General features: G+C 30.9%; 3 protein-coding genes across 3 annotated transcripts in view; 1 reads left to right on the top strand and 2 right to left on the bottom strand.

Moving 5' to 3' along the window:
- Nucleotides 1-1929: 1929 nt before the first annotated feature.
- On the bottom strand, nt 1930-5404 carry LOC105617551. Its single transcript, XM_012199107.1, has 4 exons — nt 5309-5404; nt 3706-3998; nt 2311-2486; nt 1930-2234 (listed from the first exon to the last, which is right to left on the bottom strand). The coding sequence occupies exons 1-4, from the start codon at nt 5402-5404 to the stop codon at nt 1930-1932; spliced, it is 870 nt and encodes a 289-aa protein (XP_012054497.1).
- A 3351-nt stretch (nt 5405-8755) lies between these two features.
- Nucleotides 8756-13368, bottom strand: LOC105617552 (adenomatous polyposis coli homolog). The gene is made up of 9 exons (XM_012199108.1): nt 13231-13368; nt 12050-13151; nt 11801-11945; nt 11440-11591; nt 10999-11341; nt 10518-10926; nt 10000-10257; nt 9660-9896; nt 8756-9487 (listed from the first exon to the last, which is right to left on the bottom strand). Exons 2-9 carry the CDS (start codon nt 12918-12920, stop codon nt 8756-8758), a joined length of 3147 nt encoding a protein of 1048 aa, XP_012054498.1. The 5' UTR covers nt 12921-13151; nt 13231-13368.
- Nucleotides 13369-15992: 2624 nt separating this feature from the next.
- LOC105617550 (alkyldihydroxyacetonephosphate synthase) overlaps nt 15993-21042 on the top strand; it is a 17452-nt gene continuing 12402 nt past the window's right edge. Inside the window, exons 1-2 of the mRNA XM_012199106.1 lie at nt 15993-16084; nt 16724-16813. Of these exons, the coding sequence (XP_012054496.1) occupies nt 15993-16084; nt 16724-16813 (182 nt within the window). The remainder of the gene's footprint in view (nt 16085-16723; nt 16814-21042) is intronic.

The following is a 21042-nucleotide window of genomic DNA, read 5'->3' as shown; positions in this document are numbered from 1 at the left end:
AAGTGTGCGCACGCGTGTATAACTTTCATCCTGACACGATGTTATTTCGTCCAGCTTTAATCTCCAAGCTATAATCGAGATCGATGATGGCGGCGAAGAGTCGTCGCCCGTCGTTCAAGACAACGTCCATAAGCTTTATAAATGATTTCCCTTTCGTAACGAAAATACTAAGACAAGGCATATTATGTTTATGTTCTTTATGCTTGAGCTTGAGGAGTATAATTGAATTGCGAACGAAGTCGTGATGAAAACCGTTATAATTTGACTGTATGATGAACATTTGACTGATGAGGACTTAAGGAAAAATATGAAACTAATACTTTAAATAAGTAGTACCCCGTGAATATTATAGCCGTAAATAATCACGCATTGTGAAAATAATTTGTCACACAAATATTTGCCGCTTCTAGCAATCTGGATTATAAAAATGTATAAATGCAATTTTAAATATAATTATACACACAAACGGCTACTAACTTGATAGATAAATATTCAATCCAATAAAATTTATATAAAATATATAATTCGGAAATAAATCAAATTTTATAGTAATTATTTATATTATTTTATACAATCACAGAAAGAAGTATTGATACAAGGATACTGACTGATAATCGCTCATTTATTAACGGATTTATCCTCTATGCGCTAAAATACAGAAATACAGAAGCAAATATCGGTCAATATCTCAATTCCGATTTTTTTATACACGATAGAATCATGTTTAATCTATAGATGTCAAAATCGCTTTGCCTGACGGTATCTATTTAGATGTAAATAGTGGTCATTGCATAAGCATGCTTTCCCATAGAATTAAACACGAAATGCGACATATCTCGACGACATTTGTGAATAAATAATCGCAACTGTTTGTGACAGCCACGATTGTTACCTATTGTAATCCATTAAATTGCGGTGGATTATAACATAAATGCTAATTTTCAACATGCAATTTATGTGTAGTCATTGTTAGTATTATAGTACTTTATAAGACAATTTGTATTGAAACAATATCAGTTGTTAATATTATTGTATTCGTAATTTGTATTTTTATCTTTGTATTATACTAATGAGTGTCATCCGTGTATATAAATTTAAAAAAGAATTTTATTATTTCCAAACATGCATACGCTCTGATACTCGCAGTGTGGTCGCGTTTGGATGTATTCCTACAAAATAATAATCTTTTTCTCTTATATTTATCAGACATGAAAACGACGTTTATGACAGACTGTATATCCTCGACGAGATTCGCATGTCCGAATAAAACAGAATGCAAATGGATTCTCATGTTTACGATTAAACGGTGCTCATGAAGATGAAAATAAACTGCAAAAATATAATACAGTCTTTATAGATCTATCAGTAATACATTGCCGATTTACAATTCTACTGCAGATAAATCAACATGTGGGTATCGGCGACCTAAAAATCTACAAAATTATAAATATTTTCAAATATCGATCCTTTGCGCATGTAATTGCAATTTCTATTCTATTATAAATTATTAAATCTATAAAAATTAAGTTTGAAATTAATATTCTAAAAAAATTTGGAAGAGGAAAATATTTTACTAAAAAAACAAAAAGTTATTTTCGAAGTTTGTCGACGGATAACGCTCGAACATGCCTTTCTATTATACGCTATATCATAATTAGCGTAGCATCGATCAAATATTGTAGAATGTTTTGCATGATCAAATAGCTTGCAGCGAAATGTGCGATAATGAAGAAAATGTTTCGAAGGAAAATTCTTATTGTATAATTATTAATTCAAGAGCACTGCCATGAATAATTCAATTTCAGGAAATACTCTCGATTGTGCTATCTTGTTTTATTCTCTATTTTATCGATGAAAGTGCGTCGACAATGCGCGTCGCGTTGGAACTTTCTCGAATGACTTGTACTTAAAATTTCACTTGGCAAAGAATTAAGGACGCGGAGGCATATATAACGGATAATGTTCTTGATCCTCATTGGGAAGTACCTGATGACTTCTATCATGCCAACCGTCTGAGACGTGATATAATCCGTAATTAACGCCACTAGTAGCTATCTTTTTCAGACCTTGTATGCTGGATAATATAAGAGCCATTTTGGCGAGTATCAGGGCTTTACCACCCAACACTGCAAGGAATTGAAAACCCATCGGCACTAGAATCGTACCCATCAACAGCAGACCCATCATCATCAGCGGGAACACGTGATTCTTACGACGATAACGGCGTTTTCGACCTGTGAGACGCAAATTTAACTTTAAATTATCATTAAGTTTCATAGTTTGTGCATTATGAAGCGCGTTATGACTCACCCTGAACGATATTATTATCCAGATTTTGTGCGGACATCGGACTGTTAGCAGTTGCATTAAATATACGATCAACGTCAATTTTAAAAGCATGAGTCCGCAGAACGCGTGTCATTCGATTCCAAATGATTGCCGACCAACTGATATCTTCCTCTTCTAACTCATCAGCAGAATCATCTCTGTCGAAAATCACTGCGCGTGTTTTAATCGCAAATATACATATAATTTTATTTAAAGGGCTTGCAACAATATGTTAAATTAAACGTAATAATATTATAAATTTCGTGAATTAATATTCCTAATAATTAATATGAGTTAATATTCCTTTTTACAAAATTCACTACAATCTGCATCTTCGAAAGAAATTAATTTTTAATCGTACAATTGACATTATCAATTAACTGCAAAATTACTTCCTTCATTCGGCACATTGTTATTTACAAACCCTTATATACATAATTAATTTTATAATATATAGTATTTCTTGATATTCATTGTATCTTATGTAATTTCAATAAAGCATAAAAATAAATCGGCATATTATCGACGACTTCACCGATTTCAATGACTCTGAATTACCTCCAATGAATTTTAATCGTCGCTCGTTATTTGTTAAAAAATTATTAACAACAAAAGTTTAAAAAACATCTTTTTTCTATTATATAAAATAAGAACGTTCTGTTTTAAAAATATATTTTTACAACTTTCCACGCGAAGTGACTCTCTCCTTCTAAGCAGGAAGTGAGGTAAGAGTCGCTTTACGTGGAAAGTTGTAAAATATATTTTACAAACAGAAAATTTATTTTATATAGTAGAAAAAAGGCATTATTTTTCAAACTTTTTTGTTAATAATTTTTTAATAAATGACGGCTAAAACCTGATGAAGGTCACTCAGTGTCATGACCTAGACAACATGCGTCAAGATCATTGAAATCGATGAAGTGATCGGTAATATGTAGTTTTACAAAGCAAAAACATGTCAGAGATACGTAATAAACGTTTTTCTCTCTTCTGATATATTTCCAATATTATGAAAAATAATTGAAAGAGTTGAATGCAAGGCTGAACTTTGAGCACGTGATAACGCATTCTTCCGAAATTCAACGAATTCTGATACAATATTACAATCTTACTGCAGCACGCTTCAATGCATATTAATCTATTATACAGCAAATTTTGATAAAATTCCTTTAACAATATCTCCCTGATTCGCATACCTTTAGCCTTGAGTTTTTATCGGACAGAGTTCTATTTCTGATCTACTTCCCTACTGTGCCTAACTTGTTCTCTTTTCTTCTCGCTTCTCTCTCTCTCTCTCTCTCTCTTCTCTCTCTCTCTCTCTCTCTTCCTCTCTTTAATTTACGGATAATTAGATATAGATTATAATAATCAACTCACTTATATTCTGTATTGTTTTCATCGTTTGAATGAAGTCGTATCAGATCGACTCCGTTGAATATCGTAATAACATCATCATCGAGGAGAGTATCCAAAGTGTCAATGGCTCTTTGCTGCACGCATCTTCTAAAAATATCCAATAATTCATCCTGATCGGAGCTGTTTTGCGTCATTGATGGGCAATTCTTGATTATGGATCGCAACTCAGAGTACCATTTTGTTTTATCGTCACAGCCGGCCCTTACGACTGCAGTCAGCATGAAGGCGAGGACGTGGAAAGCACGAGGGTGCATCTGTATTTAGACGCATATCAGTCTCTCAGGACCAATAATATCAATGTGAATTAGTGACGCAGTTTGTTCGCATTTTCTCTCTTTTTTTTTATATGATGAAAATCAACTTTATTCGTCTAATCTAAACTCTAAACTGTACACTTTTGTTAAGCTGCAAATTTTGTGGATAATTTTGCATCAATTTTTTTTAGTAAAAATGTAAAAATTGTTAAAGAAATATGTAGTTTAAAGAAATTTCGCGATATTATATATTTGTACAAATGCTATATTAATACTTGTAAATTTTCTTTTAGGAACAAAATTTAGAAAGTTTAGAATAATTTGAGAAAGTTTTAAGAAAAACAAGTATTGTTTTTAAAAATTGGTATGTTGCCATAAGGAGATATTTTTGTCAAATTTAAATTTAATTAAAAAGTTGTTTAAGAGTTTTAATTAAAAAATTGTTCTTTTATTTACTTTATTTCTTTTGTTTTTTTTTTTGAAAAGAGAGATTATTTATAAATGAATATTAAATGAATAATATTATCACAACTTCAAGACTAATTAAATTAAAAAAAAATATTGGCTGTGTTTGGAAACTTCGTTCGGATGCATCATTTGTCCTTGTTTAACATTTAAAGTTAATAACGCAGTCATTATAGAATAGATATTATTCATCAAAAGATTTTTGATAATATTTTCACGTATTCCAGTTTTTCTGTCCTATTTTCTTATCTCATCCATAAAACAATTTCATCTATGTTAGTATTACTTTTGTATATATTTTATTTATTTTCTTCTTTGATTTTTTTGACCTACATGTATAAATTATTAAATAAAATAACAAAACAATATTACACAATATTACACAATATTACATTAACACAAAGATATATATTTCATAGATATAAATTCGGAAGTGATGAAAAAAATATCAAAACTTTTTTTTCGAGAAGTATATTAATAGTCTTCTGATTAAATACATAATATTTTCAGCCTTTAATTATTTGTAATGTATATTAGAAAAATAGTATTTTGAATAGGCACAAACAGAATTTTATTTTTTTTTCTATATAGTTATTTTTACTATTAGCATTATTATTAATTAATCCTGCTTAATTATTATCAAGTTTCTTATATTGGTTAATATTATAAAAATATTAAAATATTAATAATAATGTTTTAGCAATTTTTCTGTTAAAAGTGTGTCATCGTCGATGTATATTCAAACAAATCAATTGAAAACTGGTCGATCAAAAATTTCTAAAAACAGAATCCGGAAAAGGCAGAGCTTGATTCAAATTTACATAAATATCCTTAAAGAACTTTACCTGGAAAAATCTGCACTCCTCCGGAAACCACTTCACGAACAGACACGTCGTGGTATACTGTGAAAGATAGTCGTGCGGGCAGTGCATTGCGTACATTTATACGTGCAGAAAATAGACTATGATGCCGTGCAGGTAATCATTACGAGTCATCGAAGGGCATCAAGGTAGCGGTCAAAAGGCGGCCGGACTTTACGCTCGACCGACTGCTCTCCGCAATCACTGGCAAAAACTATGTTAGTACTTACTGCCCGTATGATCCGGATATTACTATTTTTTTCCCCAATATAATAGATAGAATCCACCGATTTCCGCCGCAGAAAAAGTATTTCAATATGATAAATATTCATATGTGAAAATATACCAAAAAGAAGAGAAATCTTCATTCGTTAGAGAAATTCTGCGATAATTAAGTCATTTTAAAAAAAATTAATGTTTTATATGAAAAAAGAGAATTTCTAAGATCACAATTTCCAAGATCAATACGAGAAACGCCGCTCGTTTCTACATTGGGAATACATACATTGGAAATTCTATAATACATAAAATTGAAAAGTTGAAAAAATCATTCAAAATATTGAGAATATAAAATGTTTTTGCTCTATTAATTATTACATGATACTCCAAATAATACCGTATGTGCGATGACGCATAAATTTATATTAGATCGATCCAAAAACAATCGGGTTGATTGCATATTATTTCGCAACTGTGTGTGTATGTGCGTGTAATACTAATTTATTAATACTATTACACATTTGGAATTTATGCATATATATATATATGCAATCACACGCAAAATATTTTTAATATCTTTAAATGGCGATAAAATCATCGTATCAAAATGAAAGCATGAATATTCCCTTTAATAATCGGGTAAATTAAATTTGAATTACACAAAATGTATTACAAAATAGCAGATGTTAAAGACGGATGTAGAAAAAATAAGAAAAAATATCTAATTTAAACTATTGCGTGGCTCAGGGAAATTGGCTGCCAAGCACAAAAGTGTATGAGTCTTTAAAGGGATGTTGGAGTTACTGATGGAACATCATTTCATATTTTTCAAATTTCGTTTTCTTCAATATTTTACAATGCAGAATAAAAAATCCTTCTCCAAAATAAAAGAAAAAAATGCAAATACCTTTGGAAAAGTACAAACCTGTATGAAATGTTCTCAAAAATTGTAAATTACAATTTTCGGTTACCATATAAGTTCTTCCTTCACATATACATATAAATGAATGCAAGGATATATCTAAACAAAAAGTACTTTCCTATATTTGAATAATTTATAAAAATATCATGAGACCTTTAATAAGGCCGTGCTTAGCGAGCGTACGATGCGTGCATATCACGCAGGTGATCAAAGTTAGAAATATGTAGCCAAAATTCAATAGTATAGTATTAGTATGTATCAGACATATTAATAGTATCACTAGACTGAGCAGTGTCAGAAATTTGAGGAATGGGAGAAAAGAACGCACTCAATCGAACTAACGTTCTTTTAATATGTTGTAAAAATTTATAATTAAAACTTTTGGTTGAAAAACGAAATGAATCAGATATTGATGGACTTACATACGCATGCACGCACGCACGCACGCACGCACGCACGCACGCACGCACGCACGCACGCACGCACGCACGCACGCACACGCACGCACACACACACAAAATGAAATCTTAAATTATATTTGAAATCATAGAAAAATAATGGAACTTCAATATTTTGCAATATATTGTATATATTGCTTGAAAATAATCTGCAAGCAACATTTCCAAATATTGGATTAGAGAAAAAATTCTGCTGTATTTTGTTAGTTTAAAATTATATATAGAATATATTTGTTGTGAAATTTTCGACTATCTGAAAATTCCAGTTATTTTTATTACATGAAGTTTTTTTTAATATTAATATATGTTTTATATATGTTTTATGCCCTTACAACCTCTTTAACTCGCGAATAACTCAACAAATAAAAACAAAAATCATAAAAAAAAACAATTTTGTAAGGAAAATTCCAAACTTTCATGATATAGATAATCGAAAATTTTCGCAAATTTTTTTTGACATGTGACAAACCCACAAAGTGAGAAGAAAAATTTCCCTTTTTGCAACTCATAGTTTTCTATATATAAAAATTGCAAAACTCACATAAATTCAAAAAATATAGTAACATTCGAAAGTAGATTTCAAGCTTTAAAATTCTTCTTTTAATTTAAATTTTTAACGAAAATATTATTGTATATATATATACATAAATTATATATATATATAATTTTGAGCTCTAACAAGATGTCACAGAACTCTGCACTAAAAATTCATTTCTATGTAAAAATGAAGAAAAAGTACAATCTTCAATGGCCTTGATTTTGATTAATGTTAATCAGGTCATGATCCTAAACAATATTAAAGAGATTTTAAATCAGTCGAATACCTTGGGTAATGCTAAAGCCGGTGGTGCTGTAAGCCTTATAACTCGAAAAGTATTTTATGAAATGAATTTAATTATAGATAGTTTTGGAAAACTCTTGAGATAAGAATATCTAATAAAAGATGGGGGTTTCTATTTAAAAAATGTTCATGTTGACCTTAACCTGACCTTGGTAGTGTCCTCTATCTAAAATCCGTTATTTTCACCTTCTTTCCCCTAAGAAAACCTACAACTTTCATATAAACTTTTTCTTGTATCTCTCTTAATTTTCGAGATATTTACTTGGGGCGATTAAAATGCCCCATCTTATATATTGATTATTTAAAAGTTTTAAAAATTCAGTTAAAAAGTTTATTATAAATTAATTTGTTGATAACATTTAGAATACAAAATCATTCTTTACATATTATAGTCAAAATTAAATGATTAATAACCTATTCATCGCAATTCATCATCTAAAATGCAATTGATTCAGTTAATTTTGTCTAATTGTCAAATAATCAGTAACTTAAAATATAAAAACTCTAACAACAAAACACAGATATCTTGATATTTTAAATAATTTAAAAAATATTAATCAGAGCTGTAAGACGATTTTTCAGGTTTATCAATTCAATTCATAATGGAATTTTTAATTATTATAAATATAGCGAATTCGATCGGACATTCTAGCACATTGGTACATATTAAATCCATTGTACTCTGATTATCAGTGAATAAAAGTGAAATGAAAATATTTCGATTATAAAATACATGCTTCATCCAATAGCATAATAAAGCGTATTATTTTATAATTTAATTGATTTCCATGTTTATAATAAACACATTTATACATCAATTTATGTATAATGGCTTTAACATGCAATGAGTCTGCTAATCGATTTCGCTATTAAATACAATAATCCTTTATTTATTAATTGATATAAAAATATTCAGTCTTTTTTTAAATATTGTATGTACAAATTGCCAGAAAGAGAAAGAAAAAAACTCTGGTAAATGCGATACCTGTATGTTATGTCTTACAAACATAAGAATTGTAACTGCACACCGAATAATTGTCCTCCGGTATCGACTCGCAGTCCTCGTGACCATTGGAGATTGCACTCTCATTAGGTTTAGTTCCCTTAACACACTTGTTTCTAGGCATACCAGAAGTAATGCACAATTCTAGTAGGGCCCATTCTTCCATAGAAATCAACGAACCTTCTTCATTGAGAGAACTCACTGAACTGTGTCGCGAAGGCATCGTGTTAGATTTCACTGTATTGTGATTTTTATATGTATAATCGTCGTTGTTTTGAATCTTATTATAAATCGGCATGCATTTCACGTCGCGAGATTGCAGGGGCATACACAAATTATCAACGAAATTACCGTTTTGACTCTCTGTATGACGAAGCGGCGATCTTCGAGCACAATGCGGCGAATTGTTTATTCTCTCGCGCGTACCGTTATCACAATTTTTTAATGTCTGACTGGAGGTTTGTGCTATATTACTGCTTGTTACTTTCCCGGGGAAGTAGTTAAAATTACCGGATACGTTTCTCGTGAAACGCATATCCGTTGTGTTGATATTCGCAGATTTGTATGACGGTGAATACAACGCGGCATTCCTGGGAGAATGAGATTTATTCGCAAAATATGAAACTGAAGGGATGGAAAAATTGTCTGCGTCTTTCAAAGATGATCCAGATTTTTTGATTGTGGATGGATTCATTGCTGTAGATGGCATAGAATTTAGCGCCTGAAAATTAATTTATATCGCATGTATCAAATATTAGAATATTATCGAAACATAAAATATTTCAAGTATAAAGCAGAAATATCCCTTATTGGTATAGTTTTTAATGTGTTCATTCTTTAGCATAGTCAAAGAGTGCCTGTATATATTTTATTTATACATAAATACAACTTACTTTTGGCATACCAGATCTAATACATTGTGCTAACATATCTTCTTCTTCTTCTTCTTCTTCAGAAAGTCCATTATCTTCGAAGGACAAAAGCTTTTTCACTATACTTTTTTTTTGCTCCATACATCTTGGCTGAAAAAATATTGATGAAGTGGGGGACGGCTGCATGTTCGTTGTTGTAAGATTTTCCGTAGTTTGTGCTAACGGCGATCTAATTGTCGATGATAAACTGAATCTTGCCTAAAATGTGAATCGTCCAATAAATAATATAATTAACAACTTATTGCTGTACATAGAACATCCGGTTTAAATCCGGATACAAAGTTTTCAGTTTTAAAGTAACCTTTGGCATTGCAGATTGTATACATTCCGTCAAAATTGCATCGTCATCTGAATGATTCACGCTATCATCTGAAAATTCGTCTGGATGTCTTAATGATGCACTATCCGACGATTTAGGACTCAACATGGAATTTTTATTTCCATGATTTGTCTCAACAGGTGAAGACGATGGTGTGCCACATATGTTAAACTTGTGCGAAAGTGTTTCAGATTTTTTAACAAACAGAATGCCATTTGGAAGCGGAGTTATTTGTCTCGCCTATGAATAAAAATAATAATAAAAATAACAATAAGATAATTATAGAGTAGGAAATCTAGATTCGATGCTTCATTAAATATAATTAAAAAAAAAAAAAAAAAAATTTAATAATAAAGGATTCTTCGTTCTATATTTAGAAGATTAAACAATTAAAAATTTATTAAGTGAAAAGGCATGAAGTTATAGAAGTTAGGCATGAAGGCATAGAAGATTGTAAAAATTCTAAAACAATAAGTACACAAGATTGAAAAAGTTAATACCTTAGGTATGCCCGATTGAATGCATTCATCTAATATTTTCTCATCTTCGCCTGAAAGATTGGAATTTTCATCGGACAAGTCATTTCTGTGACAATCAATCTCGACTGATTTGTTTTGTTCACACACATTCTTTTCTATGTTCTCCTGTACACTTGGTATTGAGAGCGCAGACAGATTGGATTGAGATCCTACTGGAGAGATGTCTGCAGGCGTATCCTCGGTGCAATATACATGTACAGTATCTGAAGTAATAATCTCCATCACAGCTCTATTTTTTGAAGTACCAACAGATGTTTTAATAGGAGTCACATGTGATTCCAATCTTGGAATAGAATTTCTCTGATATGGCATTAAGATGCTCGGCGATTCTGGTTGAACAGATTTCTGAACATTCAGAGATTGTCTATATCTGTATAAATATATTTTTAAATAATTTATTTATATAAATTATTGCATAAATTCTTTTTCTATATTATATTACCTATTAGTTTGCATTCCCATATTAATACAAGCAGCCAACATATCTTCATCATCTTCATCACCATCACTTACTTGTTCCTCTTTCACATCACTTTCTGAACTATTTATTTTCATTTTAAACATATCTTTCTCAAGTATATGAACTGTATCTTTTTCATTTATATCAAGTATTCCTTCTTTACAATATATTTTATTAGTATCATTAGATATTTTAATTTCATCGTCTATTGTAAGAGAGCTCAGACTGGTCGCACTAGAAAATTCAATTGGTGTTGACTCTTCCTTAAAAGTAGCAATGTCATCTTCAAAAACACTATTCCTTGTGACATGCGGTTTAGAAAATACTGCAACAGATAATATTTAGATTAAATCTTTATATCAGATAAACAAACAGTTATTATTATTATTATTATTATCACTAGTGATGAATAACATTGCCTACATAAATATTGGACTGACGGTCTTACTGCTTCTTCTTGTATCTTTGATATAAATTCTGTGTTGTGGGTTTTATGATTTCGTGGACTTGGTAAAACTGTTTGTGTGGGCGAGTCAGGCAGCTCACTGGGTGAGACTACGCCACTGGTCCTACGACTGAAATGAAAAATAGTATATTTTTTGCAAAATTGAAGCATTAAAATTAAAATTTAAGGTTTAAGATATTTGCTTAGAAGTAGTAATCTTGGAAATAAAATACAATCATAGTATAATACAACATAGTATAATATTACAATATTGATGCTTAATATAAATATAACTTTTGTACTTTAGATACTATAATGAATTATACATTTTCAATTTACCTAAAATCACTAATCACAGAACTACGATCATCATGGATGGAATATTGCTCAAAACCACTCAATGACCCAAGTGAACTACAACGTGAAAACATTAGAGGAGTTTCTTCTGCATAGTAATCTTGGCCACCAAATGTCACCATTTTCCCTGAAATATGATATAATATCTTTATGTATTAATTTCATGTATATTTGCTAAAATTGTATATAGAAAAATATTTTATCAATTTATTGTTTAATATGTAATAAAACCTTCTTTATCTAGTACACGTGGATTATTCTTGTTCTCAAAAGAATTGTTGCTCACTGATGACAATTCGATTTGATTGCTATTCAATCCCACAACTTTGTGATCATCATTTTCCAATTCTTCCTTATTTATACAAGGAGGATTATTTAAATCTTCTTTTGATATAACTCCCGTAATATTATTCTGAGGAGTCATTGCACTACTTAAAGAACTAAGCGAATTAGCACGTGAAAAGCCATGGGACGTTTCCTCCTCCTCCTCCTCCTCATAATAACTTACTATTTTCTCTGGAGTTACTTGTCCAGGATTAAGAACTGCAGTATCCTTTGAATTCTCTTCTTCAAGTTCTTTTGTTATTAGATCATCTTGCTCATTGCAACTAAGTGTTTCAGTTTGTTTGATGAAAGACACAGGTATTTTGCTGGTTACTTGAATAGTCTTTTTTGATATCTTCTTCACAAGTATGTGCTCCTTTATGTCTTCAACACGAAGATCTGACATGGAGGTAGCTGTAGAGAAGTTAAAAGGAGTTTCATAGGGTGTTCCTTCTGTACAATAAGTCTTGATGGTATCCTCTTGTTCACTGCCAGGAAAGTACTCGGTATTCTGTTTCTCCTCCTCGTCAGTGTCATCTTCAGCATATCGCAAGCTATAATCTGTAGGCTGATCAAGATCAGTTTCAGCATAATCGCCAAATAAATCTACCTTGTTGTCACGCTTGTTAAATTCCTTTTTTGAAGCATGGCTTGCTTGTGATTCGTCAGTCAGATGTTCATTTTGTGTTGGAGCATTTCTCTCAATATATTTCTTGCTGTAATCAACTGGTTGATCGTTCACGTCCTCGTCGTATGTTTTTACGTCGTTTATGTCCATACTGATAGAGAGTTTTGACAACAAGGTTCTAATCAAGATACATTGTGAAAGATTTTGACTTGAAGTTTTTAAAAGAAAGCAATTGTCAAAAGTAATTTGCACATTACAGTAACTTGCACACTATTAATGTTGTGGTGAGATCAGTGAAAAAAAAATCGAATAATCGAGAGTCATTCTCCATCAATATTCTCCATTCCTAAAGTTTTCCAATACTTTCGCGTAAGCGTTTTTCTTTAAAAAAAAGGGGAGGGGAATTATTATAAATAAATACAATTGTAAATATTATAAAAACAATCTGAGCGTCTCTTACCATACTTTATCAAATACTTTTGGTGCGTTCGGGAAGACGCTATTAGCGCTACTTCTGTCATTTATCTTCGTTGTTTATTAGATGTAAAACAAGGATAGAATAATACAAATAGCGCACCTTTCAACTTGCTTGGTAAAGCCAAAAGAAATAAAGAAAATGATTTTTCACTTTTTCACGCTTGCACAATAACGTTAAGTCCGGATCTACAATTGTTTGTCTAGTTTACATGCACTTGATCACGTATTAACTAGTAACTTTCTATTAAATTATTTTAATTTCAGCGATGTATTTAAAGAATGATGTACTAAGTTGATATAATATGCATTAAAATGATTAATTAAATACACATATCGTACATATGTTTATACGTATCGCCAAAATTAAGATCATTCGATAGAAAGTTACTAGTTAGTACCCTTGGCCATACCAAGTGCATGTAAACTAGGTCATTGGATTATGGTGTGTTCGACTTGCTTAGACTTTTTTAACATTTTTTTTTCACTTTAAAATCAGGTAGATATATATTTGGCGCTGAAAAGAGAAAAAGCGAAGATGAGTGTACATCTTATAAAAATCTGTAGGTGCCTTTCTCAACAAACGACTCAGGCTGCTTTTACATGCAGCGTAACTTGCGTCAACCAATCAAATTGTATCAAATTATATCGCTTACGCAAGTCACGCTGTATGTGAAATAGTCCAGTGCACTCGCTGTTATTAGTGTATTCTTTTAGATCATCCAATCAGCATTTTAGATCTGAAAGAATACATCAATAGCAGCGAGCATTTACTCAATTGTTAAGTTCGCTGAAATACAGCCAATGATAAAAAAATAAGATGTATCATTTCTTGGATGTACAGTAAGAGTGAAATTGTGGCCTAAATTTGATTGGTTATTCCAATATGCCAACGCTATTATACGCAGGAAAGTACATTATGGCCAAAATTTGATTGATTGTTTCCAGTATATAGGAAAAAAAAGAGCATGAAGGACTTGGATTGATTTATTTTTTTATGCATAATGTGTTATGAAAGATTCTGTGTTCCCGTTCTAATGTTACAAATGTTTTGAAGCATCCTTTGTTATTGTTATATCAATTTGCAAAGTTCTTTTGTTTTTTTATTGAAATACTTTAAAGTGTTTTTGACTATAGGGGGTCTGCATGGAATTAATGTTCTACATTGGTTAACGTTACACGCTCTATCAATAATAGAGCAAACTTTAACTTCACCCTTTGTTTGGATAGGCTTATGACTTCTGCACAAAGAATGCAGCAATGCTTGTCGCGCGGCGGAAATTGGTTAGCGATAGCCAATCAATCACGTCTCGCTTGCTCGGAAGTAATAGATATATAATATAATTTCCAACGCGTGACAAAAGTTGAACTTCAATTCAACTTTTGCCGCGCGGCGGAAGTAATATTACATCATTTCTAGAAATTTTGCATGATGAGGCCGACTTAAGCCTATTCTACAATGTGTTTTTTGTTTCTTATTCCTTGTTTTTTATCTTTTGCTTTTAACTCCTTTGCAACTGTTTCGTATTTTTTGCTATATATTTCTTGTTTCTTTCGAGTTTGTTAATTCTTATCTCAGGCGGTATAAAACAAAAAACCGAAAAAGACAAGATATAAAAAATAGCAAAAAGCAAGAAATTGGAAACAAAAAGCACATTGTAGAACAGATTTTAAGAAGAACATCGAATTATTAGTTAGCAATAACTTTCGCCGCGCGGCAAACGTTACGCGTTCTGTGTGCAGGAACCCTTAGAGATACAAAATTACTATCTTGAAGCTGTTTCTTTCAATGTTCAGAAAACTCCAGAGTTATTTTTGATATAAAAAAATGCAACTACACTTAGTTTCCACTGATGATTCAAACCGGATCAGAATGTAAGAACCAACCAAAACAGTCGAGCATTCCCCTGTCGTTCGACTATACAGAGGAATACTCGACTGTAGTTGGTTTTTACATTCTGATCCGGTTTAAACCCTCGATGGAAACTAAGCCACTGATACAGAAAGGCTTTTATGTATTATGAAATAATCTCTAAGCAGCACAAATATCAATATGTCGACTGTAAATTTTTTAACAGCACAAACGTCGATATGTCTGTAAGTCGACTTTGTACAGTCATCTTTAAAGTGAGACATTGTATGACTTAGAAATATCTCCAAATCGTTTAAGGTCGACTTACTGACGTCCATTTTTCAGACTATAGAAGCTATAGTCGACTCAGAGTCGACTTAGAGTCGACTTTGTGCTGTTAGGATTGACTTTGCTAAGTCAGGCCTTTAGAGTCGACTTTGTATAGACATCCTTTCAATATCGATTTTAGGATGTCTAGTGCGATATACTTATAAATGTGGAATCATTTCTTCCTTGTTTAACTATAGTTAAACAAGGATGAATGCTATTCATGAGCATGTGGGCATGAATTGGACACAGCCTAGAATAGTCGACTTAAAATCGACTTTGTGCTGTTAGAGAATGTGTTGACCGGCGCGGTGGGACGCTTTGGATTGGTTGGTCTATGCTTAGAAGCTTACGCAATAGGCCGTTCGTATCATATGTGTGATTGGCGCGTTGATGAATGGTTAGGCTGAGGCGGAGGCTCTATCGATTTAAATTTGGTTTGCCGGTGCGCGTGTCAATAGTAGACGCGGAGCCGTCGCCGCGTGTTTTAGGGTTATTTCTTCGTTATCTCTAAGTTTATTTCCCTCGCGATACTTCTCAAGCGAGTTTAAGCACTTTACATGGTGAAAATGTCTGAGGAGCAAGGGAAGCATAAGACAATTGCGGAAATGGCAAGCGCGAACGAGCCGATCGAGTTTGAGAGCGCTGTGCCGAAAATCAGGTCTGTTTCACGTTCGGCCGTACTCGCTCCTCGGTAGTCCTCGGGACTGATTCACAAGGAACAGATGCGCCCTATATATATATACGTATATATACGCATATACATGCAGTAATGACAATCGTACCCACGCCGGCCACGCGCGTGCATTTAATCGCGGTCGGCCACACCTCTTGCAGCTGTGTACACTTTACGTATATAAAATTTCGCAATGACTCATTGTCGACGTCGCGACTTCCCCGTGTCTCAAATGATATCTTTGTGAATGCGAATTGCACGCGCAATTGTAATATTGCAATAATAAGATTTATTCCGTTTTTCAAGTAGATTTTCCCCGCTTTTTTAATTATTGTTATATACGTAAATAAATAATAATAAGTATTCCTTTTTCTCATTGCTTCGCTTCAATAATAATTATAGTAATTGAATCTAGTGGATGGAATAATGCTAAGCAGAAGAAATAATGCGGAAATTTTGAAAAATCGTTTCAGTTTTCGGCGTTCGGTCACGTGACAAAAATGTGCGCTGCAAATACTGATAGTTGGAAAAATTTCGAACATTTCGAGTTACGAACGTCGTAAGATATAATTATATGTATTTAGCTTTCGGGATTACTTACGTACATTATTGTTGGTGTTTAAGGCAGGAGTTATTAAAATGGAACGGCTGGGGCTACAAGGATTCTGGTTTTCGTGTGAATGATAAAAGTATGATCGAGTTTACAGGTAACAGGTGAGTTTCGTAGGATCTTGCTATTTTAGAATGTCGAGCGATACATTCGATATACACATGTGTGTGTGTGTGTGTGTGTGTGTGTGTGTGTGTGTGTGTGTAATATCGAATATAATTGCTGTTTAATAAACAACAAGAAAACAACATTATTTCCTTTCACCGCTGCAATGCGAGGTCTTTAATTTAAGGCACGTCGATTTTTTGATTAGTGAGTTTTAAGAAATATGAATAGATAGGTAATGGGATTAAAATTAATTTTTTAATTTATGGGCAAAATAAATTAATTACTATTTTGCTTGAAAATCATGCATTTTGACAATTTGATAATTACTAAATTGATAATTGTATTAATTAAAATATTAAATTATTAATAAATAAAATATACAATAAAGATTAATAGGAAAGATTAATAGGGAATCTGCACTGTAATTTGTGCGCTGAGTATTATATACAATTATACACTAAAATCATTAATATATAAGATATTAGATCAATTAATAAAATTACTCATATAAACGTTAAATATAATAATAAAAAAATGTACGTTGCGGCTAACTTCTAGCTTTCTTCAGCACTATAAAAAAATCTTTCTATGGTCATGGTAATATTCAAAATTCACGTTGTAACGATCTGTCGATGTCCTCTTGCCGATCGAAGAGAGCTCGTCTCATACAAGTTCACAAGCTGGATGGTTAACAGTTAATTATTTAAAATACAAATTCGTTAAAAACTGGGCAGAATAAATTAATTATATTATACGATTAACTTGAGAAGCGTTGATGTGATCACAACAACAAGAAAATAACATCTAGATGATATAAATTTTCCAAGTTAATTGACGTTTTTTTAATGTCATCTAACAGGAAAAACGCCACGAACTTTTTCCCACACCTAATATACAACGAGGTTAATAAATTGACAGGAATGGATGAGACTCTGAGTTTTATGTCCGTATTTATAGTCGAACCTTATTTAAGACTTCCTTAAATTTATCTTTAGATGCTTAGTAGCCATAAAAGCTGTTCCAAAATTCAATGTCAGCGAAACTCTACAATTTATGTTACGTATATATATTTTCAGCACTGGCAGTGAATTTTGGAATAAACGCAGTCAAAATAATTTGTAGAGCATTTGAAGATAAATTTAAGGAAATCTTAAATGTAAGGCCTAACTATGAATACGGATATTAGGATATATATCCACAAAATCTTGCATAAAGAAAATTATCCAATCGTATTTTACGTACAGCTTTATGATAAAAATGTGATTGGATAATTTTCTTTATATATATGTTTATGTGGCTATGCAAAGTATAATATATGTTTGTGTGGCTATATCCTTATAATTACACGTGAAGTAATGACAATATTTTAAACGAAATGCTCAAGTCTGGAAAAATCAAAATCATAAATAAAAAGAATATTACGAATTTAAGTAACAGTGGTACAACTTGGTGTTTATAAATAATTCCATGTTTGAGTATTCAAATTGATATCGTTTTTGTCGTTTAATTAATAATAATATTAATCATTTAAATAATTTTAAAATAATTAATAATAATATTAATCATTTAAACTTAAACATCTTTTATTATTTTTCTCCACATCTAATAAATAAAAAAAACATCTAGAAATAAATAACGTGTTTCAACTTCCTGCATTTAAAATCATGACTGAATTGTATACATGAATAGTTACAATAGAATTAATGGTAGTAATTCTCTTGATGTGATTTTTTTTATTCGGAAATTCTGATCTTCAACTGTCTGCTAGTTCATTCAACATATCGACGCTTGCTATGAAGTAGCACATTTCATTTGTCCTTCGAAAAACTCCACTTACGACAGGTCGAAGAACATTATGTTTCCGTTTTCGTCACGAAAATCAATACATTTGAGTTTTGACTTTCGTGACGTTCGATAAGTAGCATTTCATTTTATATCACGAATCATAATATGTTTGAGAATTTTGTGACGAAAAGTAGTATGTTTCTTTTTACACCACGAAAACTAAAACCTATTTTATAATGTGCTCTGTTTTTTGCTTTTAATTTCTTTGCAACCGTTTTATCGATAATTGTATTTCTTGCTTCTTTCGAACTTCGTTAACTCTTATATCAAGCGATAAAACAAAAAAATAAGAAGCAAAAAGACAAGATAAAAAATGACAAGAAGATAAAAAATAACAAAAAGCAAGAAACTAAAACAAAAGCACATTGTAGAACAAGTTCCAACAAATTCTTAATATGTTCCAACATTTAATGGCCTTTAGCGAAAAATAACATATTTCATTTTATATCGCGAAAACTAATGTTTGATAATTTGACTATATAATAATCTGTTTCACTTTATATCGCGAAAAGTAATATGGTTGTGGACTATCCTTCAAGAATTTTGATGACTGTCAAAGGTTAGAAGTAGAAATACTCATGCCAGTGATTTTATTTTTCGTTCCAAATAGTAAAATGAATACTCCATTGTTATTATTGCTTTTTAGTTGTATAATTTTATTTTTAGTCCACATTTTTACAATGTCAAGCTAACATACGTACGGAAAATACAAAAAATTAAAATTTGTAAGTCTATACCTATACAGCACAGAAAGATTGCAGAAACATTGCAGAATGATTTCATTGAAACATTATATATTGCATAGTAGTTGCGAAACATTGCTGAATCATTGTTGCAAAATTCCAACAATATTAAAATGTCCGCTTTTTGTTCTATTGCAAGAAAACGTTCCAATAATATTGCAATGTAATGTATTTGGATAAATTTTTTACGAAGACTCTATCTCTGCACAGTTCTAATAAACTTGCATAAGCGTGTTTGTGCGTATTTACAGCTCTATCATATCGCGAAATTAAGACGTCTGTTCGCGTTGCTTAAAATCCTCCAAAATTTTTGCATTTAAAATGAGATAAATATATATTCAAGCATTGAAAAGAAAGAGAAGACGAAGATACTATAAACAATACGCGAACAAATAAGATTAGATTTTTGATTGATTAGATTTTGATTAGATTTTAGAAGGTTTTTATAACATGCAGGACTCTGAGCATGCCACACTGTATATACGGTTTTTACTTCTGCAAGTCAGTTTGATGCAAGTATTTAAATCGAATGAATTTTCATAATCGCTCCAGTTACTTACGCAAGACAAAATAACTATGCAATATGTTATACATACTTGACAAATTTACTTAAGCATGTGCAGTAGTATTTATAATTAGACGAATTTTATCATTTAAATGATAACATATAAGAATTTTTTATTATCATTATAAAGAATTATATAGAGATACATTTTTATTTATTGAAGGATGTCACAAAAAGCTACGTGATAAAAAACGTGAAAAAAATCAAATATAAAAAATGTGTTTTATTCGTAAGCTACATATTTTGTGTGATCTTTGATTCTTATTGATTAAATTAGGAATAATTTTCTCAATTTTTTAAGTAATTATTTTGTGATCTCTTTGTTTTTATTTATTTAATATAAAATTCTTTACTCGATTTTAATAATTTACTTAATTATTCATCACTACTTAAAGATTTCAATAATATTCATAGCAGTGAGAAACTTTTAGCTCGTTAAAAGTGTACATATTGAATGTTGAAATCTTTTTATCTCGTTTGCTATAAGTAATTAGCTATGTTTATTCACTTATATATACGTTAACACATATTGCGATATCTTATAGCGTGTTACACACCTTTTATTTATACTTCTTTCTGAATGAGACTTTCACCAGAAAATTCAAAGAGGATCTTACATAAATTCCTAAAATCTCAAACAGAAAAAAACACAAAATATCATTCTTATTTATACTAATAATATAATTATTTCAAAAATATGTTAATTATAGAATTTTTCACAATTTTGTTTATTACATTAATTAATGACCATCCGTATTCTTTACATAAATTGTTTTGCTCGTCTAAATTAATTTAAAAGAAATTTAAAAGGAATATAAAATAATATAGAATCTCAGATAAACAATGTCTGCTTTTACTTTCTTCTATTCTTCATTCTCTCTTTTTTTTTTAGTATATTGAGCAATTGCATTGCAAGTCCTACTTCATATATATTGCATTTGATCACCCTACATTAATAGAATGTTACATTTGTAAATAATAAACTGACATGTTTTAATGACACATTCTACAAATTAATAAAAAATCAAAATTTTAATCATTATAAAATACAATATATATATATATATATATA

The sequence above is a fragment of the Atta cephalotes genome (genome assembly GCF_000143395.1).
Source record: "Atta cephalotes unplaced genomic scaffold scaffold00013, whole genome shotgun sequence".
NCBI lineage: Eukaryota > Metazoa > Arthropoda > Insecta > Hymenoptera > Formicidae > Atta > Atta cephalotes.
Note: the sequence above shows the minus strand (reverse complement) of the source record. Positions and strands in the feature narration are given on the sequence as shown.